Here is a 24,598-nt window from a genome sequence, read left to right on the forward strand (position 1 = left end):
TATGCAAACTCTATCCTGCAGATTTTTCTGTAACGGTCTCCATGTCTCCAAATCATTTTTTTCCCCCCTGTCCATGTTGTTGATTTGGCATAACATTTACTTTGGATGCCCTTACTGGTGCAACATTTATCTGGGTTTGGGATTAGGGCTTTTTGACTGACATCAAAATACAGTTATTAAATCAGCAAAGGCTGCAAATTCTTAAATTCTTCCATTTCTAATTGGTCGGACTTCTATGTGAATTAAAAAAAAAAAGGAACCCTGGCATGTTTATGTAAGCTCATTCTCGCAATAATTCAGAATCGCAATGTTTTGATGGTTAATACTCGGAAAGATTTTTAAAAAATATTGAAACTTCAGACTCAAAAATTCAATAAAAGCTCAAGTAAATTACACATTTTCTCCAAATTCATTCAGCGCAGCTTGGGATCATTAAGGGTGCGTGCACACCAGCCCTTCTGAATCGAATCCTAAAGTCAGTAAACTCGGACCGGCTGAATGTTGCAGCCCCCAATTGTGTGACATTAGGTGTGAAAACACACATCTGCATACAGAGAAAAGGTGTTGGGATTGAACCTCCAACCTTGGTTGACAGACGACTTGCTCCACCACTGCTGCCCCAAAGCTTTTCTTTAAATCAATACAAACCTTGAGTTTGAAGTAAAAAACAAAAACAAAACAAAAAGTAAAGAGTTTAGATTTGTAGTTTTGATGTCCCTGTTGACCTGTCAAAAGAGCCAGAGATTTCCGGGGGGGCGATGATGTTTCTGACAGTTTCCTGATAGTCGGGTCAGGCCGTGCGCCTCGCAGGTCTCCGTCCTAATGATGGATCCAATCACTCAGACAGCTTGCAGATCTGGAGCTTCACTGACAGGTCAGCAGTGCAGTCTGCCGGCTCCTTAACTCATCTTCCTTCTTGTCTGTATGACATGTCCATCTGTTCGCCAGCATGTGCCTCTTTTATGACTCTCTGTTGTTTTTTTAATTACTTTTTTTTGTGCGTCTCCACACCTGGCACAGGCAGTGACTAGAAGAATTGTGTTTTCAATTTGTTCCTCCTTATTTTCTATTGTTGTGCGCGCCTTTATTCAAATGTGGTGTCATGAATTTACTGTGAATCCTTTTAATTTGATCATAGCGTTCATTTGGACTCGCACATGGATTTATAAGTATTTGGTGGTCAAAGGTCAAGGTCACTATTACCTTGTGAAATTCTTATTCTTATAGTTGGTCATCAAAGGTCACTGTGAACCCACTTTGCCTGGAGATTATCATTTAAACGTTGGCACAGATGTTCACATATACTCACAGATATTAACTGTTGTGATTTAAGTGGCCAACAATCAAGGTCAAAGTGTCCTCAAAAACATCTTTTTGGCCTCATGAACATTAAATTGTACATGTAGAATTGGTTTTGGGAACACAGGACATTGGAGAACACAGGACATAGAATTAGAGTCGTTAATAAATAATCTGTATTTCTATCAACATTAGAGAGCATAGCGTTGCTGCATTTACATGCACCACCATCTTCCATTAGTTTAATTGCATTACTTAATGTAGGCTTACTGTCACTCTGTGGTAATTCTAGCTTCTTTGTATCCCATTATTGACATTTTAACACTGGTGCCACATTTATTCCTTTCATTAAAGCGACGGAGAGCTACTCGAATGTGATTGAAGTGTCAATTTACATGTTTCTTCTAAATAGGAAAGATTTTGTCAGCTGATAATTGCCGTCCACAGAGGGGTTGTGTTCTTTGTTTGTTTTTCTTGAGAATAATTGCTAATGGACTGAATCTAGACTTGGCTCCACGAGGTTCACACCCTGGACATCTTGGTGGTGGTGGTGACTCATACTCCTGGTTAGAAACATTTATACAGAACAGTCATCTTACTCTTGGCACAAATCCTGGATATGTGTCAATCATCACTGTATGTTCTATATCTATAATCTTGACAATGTGTTATCTAGACTTTTTTTTACTGTTTCGGATTTTTCTTGTCTGGCTGGTTCAGCTGATGCAGCCTCAACCTTTGCAGACAAGTGTCTCTACATCCTCCGCAGACCTGTGAGGTACAGTATCTGCACACGGTTTGACATACTCTGCCTCACAGACAATGTCAGAGCCTGTGGTAACACAGTCTGGATTAGAAGCCTGTTCAGTAGAAAGCCCAATCCCTGGGTGACAGCTAACTGAATAAATAATACAATTTATTTAACTTAACTTAAGTTATTTATTTAAGTTACACATTGTGTGATTTAGGTGTAATTTGAGTAGGGCTTTTTGTCTACGATTAGATCAGATACCATCAACATATGAACTGTTCTATACTAAGATACCTGCAAGGAAGAAAACTGATTCCAACATGTATTTATACAAATGTTTTAACAGGCATAAAACAACAAGAACGTGTAAAACCAAAGATCGTCCATCACTGGTGACATCATTGATAACAGCTGTGCAGGGCTTTAACCATTAAAAACCGGCACATTTTGGCTCTTTTGTGCCAACTTTCCCAAATGCGTGTTCAGTATCAAATAAATAATCAATGTCCAATCGTAAGAGGGCCTTTTGAATATAATGCATTTATTTATATCCCGGGCACAGGTATGGTTCAGATCCACATTACTTACTATTATAAAATGTTGGTAAATTAGCATACAAACTATACACATGGTTAGAAAAACTGTACACCTGCCTCCTCCACACACCTCAGGATAATGAATGACCGACAGTACCTATATGCTAGGGGTGGAATGGTTCTCAAAATCCATGGTTCGGTTCATATCACGGTTTTTGGTTCGGTTTTGTTGTTTTTTTTTTCCCTATTTTTGTTTTACACTCTAGAAATACCATGTATTAGATCTATAGCTTAATAATTAGATTTTTTTTTTTATCAGATATTCTCAAGGACATGTCATGCAATTATGCAAAAACTGAACTAATGAGGCAGCTTGATTAGGGATTAAGCACATCATTGTAACAATCCAGAGATTTTGAAACAGTATGAGGAGAGACAGTGCTGCATTTACACGTTTATATATTTATTCTAGTTTCCATTCCATTCTGTCACTGCTTGTGTCAGTGCTTCAGAAAGATGCTCACTTTCATAAAGTGGTCGGGTCTGCATTATGGAGCTTTTCATCTCCCACTCTGGCCCTGGAGGTCCATCCATCTGTAGTAAGAGCCACGTTAGCTGCGTCGGACAATTCTTTGACAATTCGTCGTGTCTCTTGTTACAGTAATTGTTTACCCACATGTTCTTTGATGCCTTTGTCTTTTGAGAGTCACTGGACACAGAAGTCCCTTTGTGTTTCTACTTAATGTTAAGGCTCTTTACTCTGCCAGGTCATGCTGCATTTACTCAGCAAGAGTCGAGGACAACTTGCTGTCAAACACTCGACCTGTACTTTGACTCATCCGTGTGACTTTTAAATGAGAATGAGCGTCAAGAGGAAGTATCTGCCCGACGTTTGATTGATTTTCTCTCTGATCTGAAGAACAGACGTGTGTCCCTGTGTGTGTGTGTGTGTGTGTGTGTGTGTGTGTCTGTCTGTCTGCCACTTAGACTACCAGAAAAATCCATGGAGTCTGGCGTTGCCGTGGTAACGGTAATCACTTTTAATTCAGCGTCACGGAGGAAGAGCGGGGATAGAGGTGGAGTGGTAGCCGTTGAGTGGGGTAATGTGGCAGTTGTGGAGAGAGAGAGAGAGAAAAACAGTGACATGTGTCAACAAGGAAAACAGGCTGACTGTGTTTCCATGTGTAGTGACGAGTGCGAGTGTTGACACTGGATGAGACGCACACAGTGGAGGCAGAGCGATAACGATGAGGAACGGAAGGGCTTCACATGAACAAATGTGGTTCTTTCTAAAAAACCCACAGGATTTGAAAGCTCCTCCTCCTCCTCCTCTCTTTCCCCCCTCTTCTCCTCCTTCTCTGCTTGGAGATAATAATCCTTTCATCGACTGGTGAGAGCTGGTATTTGTCCAACAACCTCTTCTCTCGTGTCGAGCCATTTCTCTCTTTCATCACACTGGAGAGAGGAGGGAAAGATATTAATTATGCATTCCCAGCAGTTTTGCCCCCCATCTCCGCCTCCTTATCCATCTCAACGTGTACCTGCAACCCCCCCCCCCCCCCTACCTCCATTCTCCATCATCTTTTCCCTGTCTTTGTTGGGAATATCATTAATGAGTGAGCAAGGAAACAAACAGCGAAGGATGGTGCGTGATGCTAATTCATCGGGTTGCTTTGTTTCCTCTGTCACTTTACTCAACCTCCTGCTGACACACACACTCACACACACACACACACACACACACACACACACACACACACACACAGAAGCTAAGCCTCAAGTGGAAGAAAAATAGAAGCTGGAGAGCAGCAGAAAAACCACCACCTGCTACTCAAGCCAGTCTTCTTGTAGTATACTGCTCACACACACACACACCCACACACACACACTCCCTCACATCAGTACTGGTCCGTAATTTTCCGCCACACTCCCCTCCCAGCCAATGAGAGGTCAGAACGGGCTTCCTCAGAGCATGAGGGGGGAGGAGACAGAGCACAGCTGGCTGATTGACAGCTAGTACCCTACAGGTGGAGAGAAGAACGAGAGGGGGGGAGGACGAAAGAGAGGGGAAAGAGAAGGGGTGAGTGAGGAGGAGAAGAAGAGAAGCAGCTCCAATCAGACTGTTCACGCACATACTGTACACACACACACACACACGCACAGTTCTCTGCTGCTCCTCTCCTACCTTGGAAGCTTGCTTCCATCCGGCAGCATAGCTGAGTAACACCAGCATCACTGTTACCACCACCTCCACCACAACTGGACCAAGATGAGCCAGTGCAGGAAAAGGTGCAAGAGGCAGCTCACCAAGGTGGCTCGCTATTTCTACCGCTTCCTCATGGGAACACTCACCCAAGGTAGGCACAAAAAAAAAAAAATCAAACAAAAAAAAAACTTCCACTTCCACACCCAGAATCTTGCTGGTGGTTCCATGTCTGTCAGAAAGTGGAGCTGCTGCTCTTCGCTGGAGTTGTGTAATGAGCAGAAGTGATGGTTTGCTTCTGCTGTAGTGTCTGTGGTTGAGGTTGTCTTACACTTCAATGATGATGGATGTACTCCTCACTCTGTGTGTGTGTGTGTGTGTGAGAGAGGGAGTTAGTCTAAAGATTATCATTCCCTGCATATGTGCACATGACCATGTGCTTGTGAGCATATTATTTTTTTAAACTTCATTTTATGCACAATAACAATCAATAATCTGTATGCACAGTGAGCACTTATGTGCTTGAACTTGTTCTTCCCCTCTTTCCGTCTGCCTTTTTGACTCCCTCCCGCCCTCTCTCCCTCCCTCCCTCCGCTTCCCTTCACAGCTCTGACCCCCCCCCCCCCCCCCTCTATCCTCCCTTTCCCTCGCTGGCAGTCAAACAGCTCATCCTCTGGAAGCCTGTGGCATTCCACCTCCATTGAGAAACTCTCAGTGGGGAAAAAGAATTGCACAGCCTTTTATCCAACCCTTCAGCCAGCTCTCAGTGTGACATCAACTCACCCTTCCCCAGACTCTCTCCTCTCCTCTCCTCTCCTCTCCTCTCCTCTCCTCTCCTCTCCTCTCCTCTCCTCTCCTCTCTCCTCTCCTCTCCTCCCCTCTCCTCTCCTCTCCTCTCCTCTTGTCCGTACAGCTGCAGTGAGATTTCAACTTCTGTAAACTTAGTCCAAATCTTTTCCTTGATACTTTTTTCCTTTTATGTCCTCACGCTGTGTTCCACTGAGCTTTAGTCTTTGCCTTAAACTCCGTCTGTCATGTTGCCTACATTGACAGCGTGCCTCTAAGCTTTGCACCCATTTCCCTCTGTTTTTCTTCCTCTTCCTCTTGTCAGTGATATTGAGCAGCAGCTCTCATTGCCTTGAGGAAGACGCCACAGAGTAGGATGATTCTATTGAATCCGAGCGGTTGATCCTAGAAGGTGGAGATAAAGCAGCTGTTTAGATGACCTTGTCAATAGAGCGGTGTCTGAATGCTAATTTGACATCCGTGCTGCTCGTTATCTTTTCAGACTTTGACATCTGCAGAGCTCCGTGTTCGTGTTCTGAAAGCAGCTATTGGACACAGACACACACACACACACACATACTGTAAGACAGACAGAGAGGAGTGACGCTGTAGATGTGTTATTCTTTCGGAACACACGTGTGAAAAAGAGAAACCGCATGATGATATGAAACCATTTAAAGCTCAAACCCACAATGAATCGATCCTGTATTGTGTATGTAGTACAATCCTGATAAAACCTATTCTCTGTGCCAATGACTGATAGTGCAGTAAAGTCATTAAACACTAACTCATGGACCGTTACATCGTTAGGTTTTGGTGCTGAATTGTTGTCAGATGAGAAACATTGTTATTGTCAGATAACCAGGATACAGATAAGTGGTCCTCACGCTGTAGGTGTCAGTGTCTGCAACAAACTTAAATCCAAAACCACATGCAACTTCAATATAGGTCTAGTTTGAAGCGTTTCTTCTTTTTTTAAGTGCACATTTTGTGCAGTTTCCATTCTGCTGATTTTACAGATTCATGAACTCGACTCCAAAGCTGAATCCCAACAGTCTCTCGTATGTGGAGTTCACTGAACGTGTTATGGCAGAAGGTTATTGATCGGATCAAACTCGATGTTTCTATCCTCTGAAATGAGCTGTTGCTTTTGAATGATTCACTTTCATTTTTCACTTCTCATTTTGATACTGCAGCCCAAAGAAACACAGACGTGGACGTTTCCGCAAACTTCAGACTTTATTATTTACCACCAATCCCTTATTTCCACACAGACATAAACTCCGTGAGTCTAGAATGTAACAAAACTACTTTTGTTTAATGAAACCACCACTGTAGAGTTTCTGCGACTCCCACGTGAGGAATTCTGAGTAATTATCTACAAACACTGTGCCCCCACCTTTCCCTTCCATTCGGCAATGACTTGAATGTGATGTAATGGATATTCATTTATATTTTAATGTTACCCGCCATTGTATTTTGAGTACTTTGACCACAGTAGTGTGCATTCAAATTGACTGTCTAATCTCATTTTAAGCTCTCAGTTAACTGCAGAAGTCTCTGTAAGACTGTTCACTGCATAAAAATAAAATAAAAGACGTGTTTGCTTATAACTGACTCGCTGTAGCCTAATTTAACATTCATATCTATTTGTTTCACTTCCCATACCATACGCACACACGGCGTGTCACACGCTCTTTGGCACCGGGAACCCTGGGAGCGGTTGTAAGAGCGCTAATTTGGTCAATCTCTGCCCATTAAAATGCATGAACGCCGTAATAATAGATGTTCCTGGCATCCGTTGGGTGCCTCATGCATGCATAATGCACTCACAAATAGACACACACTCACACGTATCAATAAAGTCTGATCATAAAATAAAGAATAATGCACGTCTTGCAAAAGAAAACTACTCACTGTCCGGGCAACTTTTTACGTACGTTGTTTTTTCCCTCTCATTTTTGGGTCATAATGTGTGTGTGTGTGTGTGTGTGTGTGTGCATACATACCATCCTTAAGTTTACCAAGAATGGTGTTACCATGACTACTGGCTCTTGTGTGACTGCTCCAATGATGGAGTGAGAGAAGGAGAAAGAGAAAGAGATGTCTGCACCAGTGCAACAGGAGCCAGTGAGGACTGAACTGGACATTCTGTTGTATATGGGGATTTTCATCAAGGTTACAATTCAGTTCAAATTCAAGCATGGCTGTGCAGAGGCGCTGAAAGATTTGCCGTTTAGGTCCAGTCATGGAGGCAGAGGATGATCATATCTGCAAAAGAGGCCCCAGGTTAATTGGCATTTGAATCCTCTTCATCGGGTAAAGTCAGGAGAACAGTTTTTTTTCAAATTTGATTCAGTCTGCTGCACCTTGATATGGTGTGTTTCTGGAAAAGCTCCTGTGTCAACAATTAGCTTTGGCCATTACAAGTATGTCTATCCCTCTGTGGAACCTACACAGTGTTTGGAGCTTTATTGCATCTAGCGACACCACAGTGTGTGTGTGTGTTACTGATGACAGTCATTTATAGTCACCCTCATTGCCCCTACTCTCTCTACTAATTGGTTTGTTGCATGAGACTCTGTATGGTGTGTGTGTGTGTGTGTGTGTGCGCGTGTCCTGCCCTACAGCTTTATTTACCATATCAGGACTGGCTCTGTTTACTATAATTCTGTTTAATTAAATACTGTTGGATATGTTAGCCTGTACACACACACATTCAGTCACACACACACACATTTTTTCGACAGTCCAAACAAACCTTAAATGAGGTTCTGCCTTATTAGGACCGTGTTTTAGTCTCCATGACAACGACTACTGCTCCTGACCAGGTCAGTGTTGATGCCAGAAAAGGTGCTAAAGAGGTAAACATTCTTTGACAGCATTCTCCCTAAGTCCCAAACGGGCCTTTTAAACTTTAACACCTAACCCTCAAAATGTCTGTCTGGACTTATTTTATTTTTATTCTTTGCTTATTTTAACCATAGAATGTCCTGTAACCAAGTTCTTTTGTCCATTTTTTCCAGAATAACCGCCAATTTAACAAGGAAAAACAAAAAGGTTTATTTAGAAATACACTGCAGCTCTGCACGGACAACAGATTCTGTGCATTGAATTTGAAATTGGAACAGTATAAAACATTGAAAAAATGGAAACTATGTACAGGTGCTCTTCCCACTCTCTCCTCTCTGGTGCCAAAGACGCTGATTTGTCGGCTTCCTGAAACAGCACATGTGAAATTACCGTAATAACCACATGTTGGCTTTTGACGTGCAGCTTCTCAGCTTTCACAAACCCCAGGATTTTATTCCGATGGCACAAACCGTCGCTTAACTACCTTTGTCTGCGATACGCTCGGTATTAAAGGATTAAGTTGTGAGGACCAGACAAAATTGTCCTCACAAAGTTTGAATCGTACTTTGTCCTCACAGCTAACTACAGACATGTCCACACTCACACACACCTATATTTCATAAACACCATCTGGTTTTGCTTTTCCACCTCACGCTCATACAAAAACATTCAGTCCAAGCTGACAGCACAGGTCTCCTTTTCCCTCCTTCCTGTCCCCCGTCAGAGACACGTGTCTTTGCCGAGTGTCGTTATATTGTGTGGAAACCAGAAAAGCTGCGTTCATTGGCGTCTTTGTGAGTTTTCGTCATGATTCTGTGAAATAACAAAAACATTTTCACTGCACGCGTTTGGCATAAAAACAGGACAAATGAATTCCATTCAGTGGCAGGCGGCGGTTTGATGTGAAAATGAAAAGATATTCATATTCATAATCTTATTTGTGTCTGTCTAGACTAGAGGCTTTTCTTCTGTCTGGAGGATGATGAGTTGTGCCACAAGTCTCAATGTACAATAATACAAATAAAATAACAATATAAATATGTTGTTCCACTTTAAATATTCAATAGACAGACTGTGAACAGAAGCTTTATCTACATCAATTTGTACATGTGTCTTTTGTGGGGGGGGGGGGGGGGGGGGGGGGGCAACCTGTTAACCACTCGACAGACAGATGAAGGGTCAATTTTGTTTCTTTTTGTGTTTCTTGATAAAATTCAGTCTTGGTCCAGTTTATATATGAGCACATTCATGCCGTGTTCTCGCACAGTAATCACATTCTCAGACATCCCAGTTTGTCTTTGAGCATGTTTGACAGTTAAATCTACTGCAGCTGATTTTATTTTCTGTTCAAAGCAATGAGCAACACTTTGAGCTATAACGTCTTTGCTCCACTGTCGCCGGGGTGTTTTGCCTTGTCAATGACTTTGGCTTGTGTTAAATATCCCTGAATCACTATAGAAATCGTACAGTATAAAGTTAGTGTTTAAGTGACATTAATGACATTAGGACACTGGGAGAATCTCAGTGTGGCTTTTTCGTGACATTGTGTCACACAAATCTTTTTCGGCGAGTCGTCTTTCACCCTAACCCAGGTTGTGGGTCTGATTCCCGGCTCCAATAGTCTACATACCGATGTGTCCTTCGGCAAGACACTTATCTCCACGTTGCTCCTGTCGTGAAAGGGTATGAATGATGAGTGATCGACAACATGCTGCAGGACTGTCGTGTAAAGCTTGGAGTGGTCATCAAGACTAGACAAGTGCTATATAAATACAGACCATTTACATACATCAGTGTCACAAGAGTCAAACCCAGAGAACTCATTGTCCTCCATCACATCACACACACAAAGTTTCTGGTAGCCTTTTCAAAATTAGATTTTCCTGATGGGCACTATCCATCTGCCATAGCGTCCCCTTATTTCTCCCAAGGATTGATGACAGTGGTTAATAGAATCATGTTTAATAACACAAAGCATCTTTTATTGAGGATTATTGGGTTTTGTAGCTGGCTCTTTTTTTTTTTTGACCAGACAGTTCTTTCTCTCTGCCTAGAAAAAATTCTACGTACATTTTTTAGTCGTACAATAACAACAAGACCGACTTTGTGAACAGCACAGCTCACATTTTTCTTATTTCATCAGAAAAAGCTACAAGATCACTGTTATCTCATGGTCATCCGGTTTCCTCCCACAGTTGATTTGGGGATTAGGGAAAATTGGACCCTATAAATTGACCATAGGTGCGAGTGTGAGAGTGATGGACTGGCGACCTGTTCAGGGTTTACCCCGCTTTTCACCCTATGTCAGCTAGGATTGGCCCCAACGTCCCCTGAGACCCTCATGTGGAGTAGAAAACGGAAAGATGGATCAAACCTATGGTAATCTCAGAAATGATGGGATACTATTTTATATCCCAGAAATATTATTTCTTTGCCATCTAGCCATGTTGTGGTCACTATGCTGAGGTTGCCACAGCAACAGATTGGTGCCAAATGAAATGAAACGTCTTTAAAAGCAAGAACAAGTCAACATTAAACTGTCTCTGATTGGCCCTTTTGCAAATGTGGTCAGTGTTGGCTTTTTGTCGTGGCTTTCATGTCACCTGGTGAAACTGGTGCATCATAAAATAACTTATCAACTTCCTGTTTGTGTGCCGTAATTGATAAAGTAACTCACACATAGCTATAAATGTAATTATTAATAATTTATTCAGCTTTCCTTTTAACTACCTGAGGCTTCCACATACTCTTCATAGTGTTCATATCAGCACCAAGACATCGTCACGTCATTTTCCTTCTTTAAATCTAATGTTAATCTTACTCCAGAGGCCAATAGAACTTTGTACTTTGTAATCTGATTACTTTGTGTGGCGTGCACACCTCCACACACACACACACACACACATCAGCTGAGATTGACACCTCCACACACACACATTTACCTCATACTCTTTGCTTTTCACCACTGCTGAATTCTTTTTTTTTTTCAGCTTGCTTGTGGCGATGACCAAAGAGATTTTTTTATCAACCTTTCATATATAAATAAAACATGTTCTGTGTGAGTCTGGGCCACAGCAGAGATGCAGAGCTTTATGTGTGTGTGTGTGAGTTGGTGTCGAGACGAGATGTGTGTGTGTGTTACATTTTGTATTAATGAAAACATTTGGACGCTGTTGAATGATGAGGAAGCTCGTCAGCGCTTCGTAAACACACCCTCAACTTTCCCAACTGAGAGAAAAATGATGCATCGTGTCACTGAGGTGAGGAATATGCGTGTGCGTCTTTCCTCTGAACTTATCTCTTTCATACACATGTGGAGTTTATTAAATTTTAGTCTTATCGCTGCACCCTCCCTCTTGTCTCTGACAAATGTCATTACACGCCTGTCCATCACTTTCCCTTTTTCTTTTTTTTTTCTTAACAAAAATTGACATCAAACATCAATTATAGGCATCTTGAATAAAGTGCGTGCTGTCAGTGATGAAATCCTGATGAGTTCTCACAGGGGTTAGCGTTTGGGTATATGGCTTAGCCACGCACACGCACAGTGTGTGGTAATGGCTCTCGCAGTAGGAAGGGAATTGTTCATTATCACAAGGATACCTTAACTCCAAGAGGAAGTCCTCTGCTTGTGTGCTTTACCATGGGGTAAATACTGAGCTGCATGTTGGCATAATGGATGATATAAAAACAAAAAACAAAATAACAGCAGGAAGTAGCACTGAAGCCTCAGGGTTTGGGCAACCATGACTCGCAGGGCAAATATATTTGAATTCATTTGCTAGATTTGGTTCCACTTCATTTGAGATTATTGTTTTGTTTGCTGCAGCATCAAGTTATGATGGCTGTTTTGTCATTTGATAATCTGTTGTGTGACATTATACAAATAAGTGATCTTAACCCTTTTGCAGCGCACTCATACACTCAAATGAATTTAATTTCCCAGTGTTATATATGTATGTATGTATGTGTATATATATGTATGTGTATATATATATATATATATATATATATATATATTATTATCATATGTGTATAGGAATATACAAGAAAAACACAAATAAAGTCAAAGGAATATTATTTTAGAATATTCTAGAACCGTGTTTCCCAATCCTGGTCCTCGGGGACCCCTGTCCTGCATGTTTTTTTAAACTTTTTCCCCGCTCTAACACACCTGATAGATTTCATCAACTTTCTATCATTAGTCTTTGAGATTTACCGTACATGTAGGAGAAGACCGAGCTGTATGACCGTACGTTTTGCCTTCTGGAATTGCACTGAAGTTTCGAGCGTCTCAGGCCTCCGCTGATTGTTCAGATTTCAGGATGACACTTTCTGTGACGTAGCTGGATCTCTGCTAATCGGCTCGGTGCCTGATGCAACACATTTGTATGCCGCGTCCTTCATCTGAAAACAGGTTATGTCAAGCAATACTATCAGCTCTGATAGAGGTAGCGTTCCTGTGCATACAGCAGCAGCAGCAGCAGTGCAGGGGAGGATGAGGGCATGAAGAATGAATCCCCCCAAACTGCCAGACAAATGTTTTTTTTGAGCAATAGAAGTTTGTGTTTTCAGTCATGCTATGCTAGCTCACTGTTGCCTCTGTCTGTCTTGACAAAAAAATGATCACTTCCTGTGTGCAGTGCAGGAATATTGTCAGACGACGTGAGATCTAAACGCTTCCATACTAAGAAACACACAGAGAGTGGTGAGGAGCTTATTCAGCCTCGTGTGTCTGGCATGTCTATTGCAGCAGTAGACATGTCACATGTGATCACGTCGAGGGCTCAAATCCGTTGTTTTGTCGCCAGACGTGTGAAGCTTCGCACTCAGGTGAGCTCACCGCGGCTTATTCTTCTTGCACGTCTGTTTCTGTCTGTTGTTTACACCTCGTGACTTTCACACATTCACAGCTAAGAGCAGAGACGCGGCCTAATATAAACCCATTGTTGAGGTTCAGGAGAGGGATAAATCATCATCTTTCAGGATCAATATTAATATTTACAGAAATTACTCTTTTTTCTTTGCACATGGCCACCATTTTTATGCCCATGCAGTGGCACCAGCTCGAGCTATTAAAAGAAAAGCGACAGTTGGTTTGTAGTTATTGGTGCACTCTGTGTATGCTGAATAGTCCCTCTATCTATCCGTTGCTTGCTTTTATTATCCCTTGTTTGTTTTTCTCTGGCAAGTGTCCAATAGTTTAAGTCCTAATCTGCTTCATGCTGTTCATATTTCGCTCAGGCTGATTGAGTCAGATGCTAAATTAGCCACATCGTACCATGTCGTTTCTCCCTCGAACATGACTCAAAGCAGGTTCCATCACCTCTGAGCTACTGTTCAACTGCCTCTCTCACGACATACAGAGGAAAAGTCAGCCAGGAAGAAGTGATTCATGATTAAATGTTGTTTTTGCCCAAAGCAAAGACCGGAGTGAGTTGTATTTGGATTGGACGGTGCAGTATATCAGGTGGTCGCTGTCATCCTTCGTCTTGTTGAAGCGTTATCATCTGCTGGTGTGGCCTGTTGGTCCTCGGGTTCTTGCTGTACTGTAGGTCAGCTTGCTGTGCTGGCAGGGATTTCACATGGTGGAAAACCTCATGCCATTCCACCCTTCCACCCTTCCACACTCCCTGTGAAGTAATAGCATCCGCACAGTGTGTGTCCTCGCTCACAACCCCTGCGCCCCTGGTCTCCCATTCACCTCTGTCCATCTCTCCCCTATTCTTCTTGAGAAAGGTGCGAAACATCACCTTCATCCATCATGTGTACATACACACACACACACACACACACACACACACACACACCTCACATATGCTAAAAATAAACCTCTATTAGTAGCAGTTTGTGTGACAGGGGGTTGGAGGGGGCAAAACTAGGTGTGACTGATGGAGAGAGAGAGAGAGAGAAATTTGATGCAGTCTGCAGAGAAGATGGGGAGAAACTAAAGGATACGGGTTTCACCATCTGTCTTTGATTATAGATTATTGAAAGGCAGACGGGGATTGCTTCAAACGGTGACTGTGATTACGGTGCTGTCTCGTATTGAAATGCATGCATGGGGTTGTGATTATAGCCTGCAGTCTCCTTTGTTTGTTAGTAAAGCACTTGGTGGAAACTGAACCTGAGGCATTTGAAGAAGGAAATAAGATAGGTACTAAGATAAGCTGTTGGGAAAGAAATGACATTGTTTGTGTGGTCCAAGTGATTCCATCTTATTTTATAATTTCATATTATCAGTCAGTCTTCTGTTGATTCAAAACTGCTTTTAAAAAACGTCTTCACCTTTTATTTGATAAGACACTCGCGTTTACATCCACGCCTGATTTTAGTCGGACTAAGACAATAATTCATTTTTATTTTTAATGTCACGTAAACACATTAGTCCGACTGAAATCGAGTTATTCTTAGTCGGACTAACATACCTGGATAATGTCATTCATAGTCCGATTACTCCTCCATGCGCTTAGTCGGACTGGAGTCGGACTTTGACCCAGAAGTTCTCCCGGAGCATTGGCGGCGTCTTTCTTCGGACAGCACATCAACCACAAGAGCCGTGCTCGATCCGTCTCACCCTCCATCTCTCCATTCACCGTTTGTTTTTCTGTGACATAAAGGTCATCAGTAAACTGATTCAATACGCACTAGCTTCTAGAGAGAAACCGTGCCACCATAGGAGGGAGAGTTGTCTGTCTTAGTCAGACTACGGCCTTAGCTTGATTAAGCTGTGCATGTAAAGGTACTGAGTGTGTCTTTTGTTTGAAAGGAAACTGTGCCCATGTGCCCAATGATGGAAACTGACGGTGCGAGTTTTGTATCTTTTACACTTTTTTACACTTTTGTCAGTGTGGATGCTGTACACTCTATTTTATTGCTGCAATACAACGTGTACAATAAAAGACATTTGATATGACTTGACAGTCAAATATATAAACCCTGTGGCTCAGGCATTGTGTTGTGTCATAATGTCAAAGTGTTCTTGTCTTTACCTTAAAAGAAATAATACAAATGGGATTTTTATAGCAGACATAAATGCACAGTTTGGGGCGTTAAACGTAAATGTATTTGCCGAAACGCTGCAGTACAACTCTGTTACTCAGATGGCAATTTAAAAGTCTGCGGCTGCTTTCATGCCAGTTCCAAAGTTCAAGTGAGTGCACTCTCTGTTCTCAGAGAGATTTATTTTATAACGTTAGGGCTTCTTTTTTTGTTCTGATGTCAGGGATTTCTCACTTTCTTTTAGCACAGTTATAAAAGGAAGGAGCCAAATTATATTGTTTGATAAAATAGTGAGGTGTCATCATGAGAACAATAATGTTGGAGCAGAACACGGTGAATTTTATCACGACTGAGGGTTTGTTACAAAGACAGTTTTTGTGTGTTTTTCAAAAGAGGTTCTTATTCGGTAAAGTTACTCATTTAAATCGATAATACCTTATGGTTTAGTTAATTAGTTAATGTTATTAGTTTTTTAATGGGAGTGTTGAATCCCCTCTGTATCTCGGTGTGAGTGTGTGTGTGTGTGTGTGTGTGTGTGCTATCCATCCATCATTTCCTTTAAACCTTCAACTTATCAAGCAGTTTCTGTCTCAGAGGAATATCTTTTTTCTTACATTAAACTGCCATATTGTGTTGCCGTGCTTAATTTGTTTTCCAACCATACTTAAAACTTGCTGAGTACACAGTTACATCAATAATAAGCTCCTATTATATCATATAATATACTGTATATCAAGCTCTTTACAGGAAGAATAATACATTGACTCAAAAGAAGTGCTGTGTATGCATAATAAAAGTAAAATATAGTGGTGAATGAGGTGTTTCTTCCTTCTCTCCTTGACCTCTAATTGTAGCAGTTTTCCCCTTAACTTACTTGAACGTTTTTAACCCCTAAATGGCCAAGTTTTTGGCACGATGCATCAAAAGTAGGGATTTGAAGGGGCAGATTTCCGTGCTTATTATATATGAGTATTTTTAGCTACCATTAAAAAAACCACTCAAGAATGCACAACCTGGCATACATGTTTAACAATATGCATGAAAAAATGATCAAATATGCTCGAAATTAAAAGCCAAACTAATCACCACACAGTTCACTTCCTCGGAGTCTCGACTCAGTTTCTCCTCGGCTCTTTTCCCTCCTTAATTCACCCACTCCTAGTTCCTCTTTCTTGTCCTTTCTCCAAAGGCTGCTGCTGCATCATTACCAAACCATGACCTTGTGGAGAAAGCATACCTACAGTACTGTTGTACGTGTCTGCTTTTCAGGTTGTATAATCATGAGAATTATTGAATGTTTGTCTATTTCCAGGGAGAAAAAAACCAAACAAACAAACAGGACTGTGGTGAATCCTAAATCTGCACAAACATCCGACAGAACCCTTATGTTTTTGTATGTCATCAGATATGTGAAGAATGGTTTGGTAAAACCTGGTTAGAATCTTTGACAGGTTGCAGCACGTCAGGAGGCTCCGCGGAGATTGAGTTTAATGCATTTTTGAAGGAGATGTTGCTTATACATTACCAACGACATGACATCCCCCACCTCTCATCCCCTTAATCACAGCACCAGCACTTTAGTAATTATGCATTATTTATGACCCACTAATGGTGCAGTGTGTGTTTTTGTTGTGTTGCATTGCTGTGCACTGTTGTTTAAAGTGTTTCAGTAATCTTTGTTTGACTACAGTGAATGCTTGTGTTTTCATTTGCTGCTGATACAACAAAAGCTGCTAAATGGTTTTTCAATATTTTTTATAACCGTAACTACGAATACTGATACTGGTCAAAATCACTGGATCGGATAACTGCATACATAACTGTAAACATTTAAATCATAATCAGTCATAATCAAAACAAAAGCACTTTAGTTGAGTCATGGTTGGGCTGTTCATTTCTTCTTTTTGGGAGAACAATATTTGTTTCACAGTTGGAGAATTATTTCCAGGAAATGACTCGGCACAATTGTGTTGTTAAAAGTTTCATACGTAAATAATAAATGGTCTAAAATGACTAATGCACAAAAATGTGTCCCTAACAATGACAATAAAGATGTATTCTATTCTCTGCAGCACTTACAAAAACAGTTCTAGCCTGGGTAGGAACCATGGAGAACTCTATAGGTAATAATTAAAATATGAATGATAAATAGAAGAAAAAATGTCCCATTTTGCATCATACAGTGTCCCAGAGACATTATAAAATCTTGCCAAAAACCAACTATTGACCCAATGAGCCGTCCTGAATGCAGAGCTGCCATTTAAAGAACTGATAATTGCAGATTTGCAAACTAGAGAACCACACTGAAAGTTCTCAGAAAGTTTATGTTCATAAAAGCGATTCATTCATGTTTCTTAGAGAAGAATTTTTGTCCAGAGAAGGGAAGTAGGTCAGCACTTTCTGCTCTTCACTACTTCTCAGTTCTGTCGGATCAAGGGAAAGATCCCCCCCCCCCCCCCAAAGTGTTGTACTTCTTTAATGTAATCAAATACACAATATGTATTATTCAGCGATGAAACGGACGACGTCAGGTCAAAGGAAATGATTGATGTTGGTAAGAGTGGAGGAGTGAGAGAAGAATGGAGAACAAACGAGGTTGAAGTGAGTGTGTGTGTGTGTGCGTATAGATATCCTGACACACACACACACACACGCGTTAAAGTAAGATTATGGGAACCAAAGATTGTGAGCTGGGATGTGTCTGTAGTGAGCTGTGAGGACTAATCTTGGTTCAAACTAAACTTTGGGAGGACATTTTGACCTATTTTGTCTGGTCCTTGTGTCAAGTGTGTGTGTGTGAGAGAGAGAGAGAGGGAGAGAGAAAGAAAGAACAAGGAAGAGTAACGGTGTGTTGTGGGCAATCAACACACCCAGTCATTCATTAAGCACAGGCGAGGGGAGAACAGTTTAGTACGTTATTGATCTTTCCCTGAGATTGATGAAGCTCCGCCATTAGAGACACATACACATGCAGTGAGATGCCTTTACTCTATGTACACACACACACACACACACACATGCTGTCATGAATTAAAAAACGTATAGCCCTTATTTCATTCCATTTACACCTATAATGACTTGCTCCCATTTCTTACCCCAGTTTTCGGGTGAGGGGAAATTTTTAGTAGCATTTTAATAAATAATTAATTTTCTAATCAGCTCCCCTTTTCAGCCAGGCCCATTTTAGTCATGAAAGGCTCACTACAGTAAGTCAGTGAACATGTATTGCTCCATCCTTGGTTGACACGTTCCCCTGGCAGGTGGATAAATTTAGTGCTAAGTATAGCCATCAGAGCGGCGAATAAATCTAACTATAGCTATTAAACGCCTCAGGAATCTCTCAGTCGGGCTACGCTGCTCCTGTTGCACGGATGTGACAGTGAACAGTGTGTGTACTCGCGCCCCCCCACAGCAGAGGAAAACAAAGTCCTTATTTGTAGTAGTGAATCCGTGAGAATAAGTATTTAATACACAAATGTCCTATTTCAACATCATTGGGAACACTTGATATTAGGAGTACACAAAATGTTAATATCATTGGAACTGTTTTATTTCTAATATAATTACAGCATAATGGTGTGATTAAAAAGAGAAAACAGTATGACAGTGATACAGTGTTATTTCCAAAGACCTGCTGTACTGTCTGAGCCACGGCCACCCTTCAATATTTGATTGATGTGATATTACCGTGGAACCATCTACAAACAGATGGAGATGATTCATGCATAGAAATGACCACAGGTGCTTCCCGCTAACAAATCACTGTGTTAATCAGAATAGGAACAGCTTTACTTTACACACAGAACCATTGAGTGTGTGGAGCACGACGAGTATACATTTCAACTTTGGATACAGCTATTACTGTAAGATTATCTCTTTATTACCACACTGTTAACGTCATCATTGATACCAAGCCGGTACCTGAACACAACATTTAAAAACAAGATGGTATTATCATGACATGATATTACTGTAATATAAAGTGTTATCATTTGAATGGTTCTCAATCACTGGTGTCACTTCTTCAGTAGAATACGATGCCAGTTTTGTAAATGATGTTCCCAGACTGTCAGATATTGTCCAGTAGGTGTGTGGTTGCTGGTGACGTCTGTGAATTTCTGGTTTCAAAAACTCACAAATTGCAGTCAAGTCGCACAGGAGTTGTGTCTTGCAACCGCAAGACTTTGTCCATTTTTTATATACAGTCAGTGGAACAAACAAGTTATTTAAAAACATCTTAGAGTCTTCAATTTCAAACTGCCAGATTCAATTTACCATCATGCAAGACAGACGGTCTCTTTAACACTTTTAAAACTGGTCTCTCGGGAAGTTTAGTTCTTAAAAAAACACCAATATGATCAGTCAGTGATGAAACACATCCTGTTTTTGATATTAGAATAACAAGACTTCATAGTGTTGAGTTGTATTTTGGACCTCGGAGCTTAACTCTTAGAATACAGAACATTTAGGCTGCTTGTTTTGTTTTTTTTACTCTGTCAAAACGTATATACAGAGGCTATAAGAACATGCAATATGGAGTGTCTTATATCCTTTTTTGCAGCACAACCTATAGGCAATCTGATGAAATGATTTTTTTTTATATAAACACACCTGAGCAAGAAATACATCAAATTTGGCTTGTTTTTATGAACACAAATAAAAGAAAAACGGTCTGTTTTGTTACTTCTGCTATGCATTGTATGTTACTTTAGCTATTATCACTACTCCCGTTTTTAAAAAAAAATTTAAGATATAAAATGAAGCATAACTTTGACACACACGCCCACAGGATCGTCTGTATAAGGAGTTGTGTATTATTCCTGCAGCAGATTACCCATGATGCACCGTGCCACGCGAGCACTGAGGGTTAAATGCGAGACGGTCCTCGCACAGTTGACTTTCTGTTGTAATAGTATGATCATCATCATCAGTGAATGCCCTCATCCATCAAGGTGGTGCCATAAGAAATAGCGGGCGAAGCAGTTGACACCTCAGCGAGATTAGAAAATGTCTGCCATGATCGGAATAATAATCTGTTTTGTTTTGTTACGGTTGTTGTTTTCTAACCACAAGCAACAACCACCATCTCACTCCGTCTGCATGACACATACCAACACTGCTCTGCAGCCTCGGTGCGGCTGTTTGTCGTGTGCAGGTTTTAAGTGTTCTCTTCTCAAATGCTTGATTATTACTCTTCCAGCCACTCTTATCCTTTCCTCTGCCCGTCGTTCTCTCTCTGAGTCACACTTTCTTTAATGGACAGCAGCGGATATGAACAAAGAGAGGATGCACATCAGGACTATCCACCAGGGAAGCCTGTGGTCAGAGGCACTAAAAGTCTTATGGTCCCCAGTTGGGACGGCGCTGTCTGTTCCACTCAGGCATCCAGGCATGAGGAGGCCAGACCTCGGACAGGGACGACCTTGAGAGACTGTGCCGCTGACCTCTAGTCGGAGAGGGGATCAAGAGAGGGTGAGAAGAGGGTGAGAGCAGGAGAGAAGTGAAGGGGAAGTGATGAGGTGGAAGATGAGGTCGAAGGGGCAGCAAGAAAAATGAAGCATGATGAAGTAGGACTGTCACTTTTTATCCAGCATTCTGCTGTCTGGTCAAACTTTGACAAAAAAGTGCTTCCTTGTTTGATCGTGTGTTCCTCATACCAGAAGAATCTGACCAAAAAAAATCCTCTTTAAATGAATGATTGTGTTGTGTTTTGCTGTAAAATTGGCCGACATAAGCAGATAATAGCTTCCTTTTGAGTGGAGCATCTAAAAAAAGCAGTGTGTGTGTGTGTGTGTGGAAGCATTTCAGGTTCTGGCAAAGTAAGAAGCAAATCTGTGGACTCACCTGTTATCTTAGCTGTTAGCTCCACTCGAGTGAGTCAGCGGCGGATTCATTACATGTGGGAAATGCGACGAGGAGTGATCAACCTCACGTTATAATTGTTTGAACTTGATATATGCTTGAAGTGACAGCCCTGTCGCACTGGGAGAAACAAGTCGGGGTTAGAAAAAGAAGCAGAGACGACGCTTAAGAGAGAGAATATGTCATATGAGTGTGAGTTACTGGGTTTTAATGACTTGTGTTTAATGTAAAGAACAACCTGAGTTTATGTCTTTAAGTGGTCATCAACATAGACTTAAAATCCCCAAGCGTTATATAAATAGTACACAACATTTACCATGTGCCAAAGTTTTCATTAAGATCTCTTTCCTGAATAAATAATGGCACAAAACAAAATAAAACCATTACACATTTAAAAAAACAAAAACCAAATGAGATAATTTAAATATATCTTGTCCCTGCAGAGAAGCTTCATTTTTGATTGACAACAGTGCTCAGTGTCTCTCCTCGTTCAATCACAATAATTGTGTCGCCTGTTTTTGTCTTTTGCTCGAGTGGCTCTTTGTCATCAGTTTGATGCCTGTCAGTCGTGTGTGTGTGTGTGTGTGTGTGTGTGTGTGTGTATGTGTGTGTCCTGGCAGTGCACAGTGTTAGGTTAAGATTACAGGTAAGCTTAATGATTATAATCACGCATTATTCTAGTCTATGAGTGTCCTCACTAAGAATGTTGTACACAAAAGTGTGTGTGTGTGTATTTGTTCACAACAAGTCAACAAGCGTTTAATGGAACTGAATTAAACAAAGCTAGTCCCAGTATGGTAAATAAAGCTCGAGGGCAACACACACACACACACACACACAATAGTCTCATGAAACTGACCAATTAGTAGATATAGTAGGGGCGAAAAGGAGGGTGACTATAAATGGCTGTCATCAATAAGACACACAGGTACACAGACACACACACACACACACACACACATAGGAGCTGCAATGAGATGCAATAAAGCTCAAAGCTAGAACTAAACACTGCAGATCTACAGAGGGATTCTTTTCCACTACACTCACACACAAACAGGAAAGAGACAATCAAAGGTTCACGAGGCAGGTTTTTTGGGCCATTATAAATGAAGGATTCCATAATAACCTGTCAGCATGATGTAAATTATGTGGGAGACAATGACATTTCTGCACCTCCTCTAGACTCCTCTAGTGATGGGCTTTGACCAATATTGTCGAACCGCGAGGCTCCATTATTCCACTTCACCTTCTCTGTGTGGCACCAGTAATAATGTCTCACTGCTGCAGAGACGCACAACAAAAAGCATGAAGTCTGACGATAAACGTATGTAAACACGTGTCAGTATTGGCAGAGAGTTTCAGGGACGGAGAAGTTTAATCACCTGTGGATGAGACTGTAGCTTTAAGCAACAACTCCTTAGATACATGTTGCACTGTAAAGATTTTAGTGCAGCGTGCGACATGTTCAAGCACTGGCACATCACCTCGGGACGTTTTTTGTTTTTGTGTTGCAGTTTCATGTCTTAAAAAAATGCTGCGATGTCCTTGAAAGGTTGCGTGCTCGGTCAGAACACCACATGAACACTAGACACTTCAGCACTCCACATGCCCACCGTGTGGTGTACATGTCAAAGTGTTTATTCCTGTTCCCTCTGTCATCATCATTGGCATCACTGCACCACTCGCATTCGTCATTGTCTACATCGACACAGCAGTCAGCCCCTCTCCAGGTTCATGTTTTTTGTTACCAAGTAGCCTCAATGTCACTTCCTACCCTCCTCTCAGTCGTACTGTTGGGTTCAGCCTGTTCCTTCTCACAGCTCTGTCTCCTCACAGCTGTTTTGTCTGCTCGTCTGGCTCAGAGTCTGCGTAATGTCAGTCTGACTCCAGCCCTGTATCCACAGACCCAAGCCTTTTGTGAGTGTGTGAATGGTACACACACACACACGCACACACATGCGCGCACACACGCACGGGTATGTGTGAATTCATCAGTTCCCACCTCCAGTTCTCCAGATCTGATTCCTCTCGGGGGCTATTTATAGCCGCAGAGCCCACTCCACACTGTGCACCACGTCATGACCTGTGTTCCTTGCCTGCCATTGTTGTAAAGGAGCATGGGAAACTTTGATGCAAATTTAATCAGCTCTGATTTGAGCATTTACATACTGTACACACTCACCTACAATATACAATATACAAGACCGACTTTCAGTCACGTCATTCCAACCCAGATGTCAATGATCAGAGTTTGTCAGACATAAAAACAACAACGCTGCCGGTTTTACACATTATGTTAAACAGTCTTGAATAAAAACATGTATCCAAACCATACAGTATATGGATCAGATTTAAGAGTTTGGTGAAATATGAACGATTCCCACTATGCAGTGCTCTGCATTTTAAGATGTGAGTGTTACTCTGATATGTGACTCTAACAGAACAGAATCACAATCCTGTCCAAAACGTCCAAAATGATGCATTTGCTGCTCACAATGAGAATGAGAATTCTCATCTCCACTCAGCTGCGCTGTGTTGGGACGGTGGCACAAACACATTTCTACTTATGTCTTAATACAGGAAAATATGTTTCACGTGGTCACAGATCACGATCCATGACTGAGGCCAATCATGGGCAGAAGGAGACCTGTTCAGACAAACGTTCACAGGCTGAAGAGAAGCAGGAGGAGGAGGATTAGAAACAATTATCTCTTCTGTGAAATAAGCCGCCTGCCTGCTCCATGTGCAAGTATTTGTATGAGTGTGTGTGTGTGTGTGTGTTGCTGCTCTGCAGAATACTAATGGGGACTCCTCGGCTTCCATGACGATGATTATGAGGTGTGCCGTGTTTGTCTTTTAATGTCTGCTAAACTTTGCTCTTCACTGTGTGTGTGTGTGTGTGTGTGTGAGCGCTTGTTTATGTTGCCTATTCTGCCAAAAACTCGGACCTTGTAGACCTCATGGAGACCAAAATCTAGCCCTAATGAGGCAGAATCTCATTTCTGAGGAACTGGCTAAGGCCAAGATGTGAAATGTGGTTTAATTAAGGTTAGGATGTGGCATTAACTGGTTATGGTGAGGGTCAGGGATGCTTCGTTTAGGCTGTCTCCATATGAACAGAAGAATAACCTGTGTGTGTGTGGCTTTGTGCACAAACCTGGAGAATTGATGTTATGTGTCCATGACGACAGCCTCTCTCTCTCTCTCTCTCCCTCTCTCGCTCTTTCTCAGTCTCCCTCTGTCAGTCTGCTTCACTCTTGTTCGCTCTATTTGGTGACAGTTGACAGTTTTAACACAACAGAGCAT

The 24,598-nt window shown here is 41.5% G+C and overlaps 1 protein-coding gene across 5 annotated transcripts in view; it reads left to right on the plus strand.

Annotated features, from left to right (window-relative positions):
• Positions 1 to 24,598, plus strand: part of LOC131473877 (Kv channel-interacting protein 2-like) — a 155,557-nt gene that overhangs the window by 99,039 nt on the left and 31,920 nt on the right. The window contains exon 1 of one of the 5 annotated variants that reach the window (XM_058651470.1): positions 4,866 to 4,943. The exons of the other annotated variants lie outside the window; for them this stretch is intronic. Within the exon in view, the coding sequence (XP_058507453.1) occupies positions 4,925 to 4,943 (19 nt within the window). The 5' untranslated portion in view covers positions 4,866 to 4,924. Of the gene's footprint in view, positions 1 to 4,865; positions 4,944 to 24,598 lie in introns of those variants that run through there. 5 annotated transcript variants of the gene reach the window in all.

Source organism: Solea solea, chromosome 15 (assembly GCF_958295425.1).
Source record: "Solea solea chromosome 15, fSolSol10.1, whole genome shotgun sequence".
Taxonomy (NCBI): Eukaryota; Metazoa; Chordata; class Actinopteri; order Pleuronectiformes; family Soleidae; genus Solea; species Solea solea.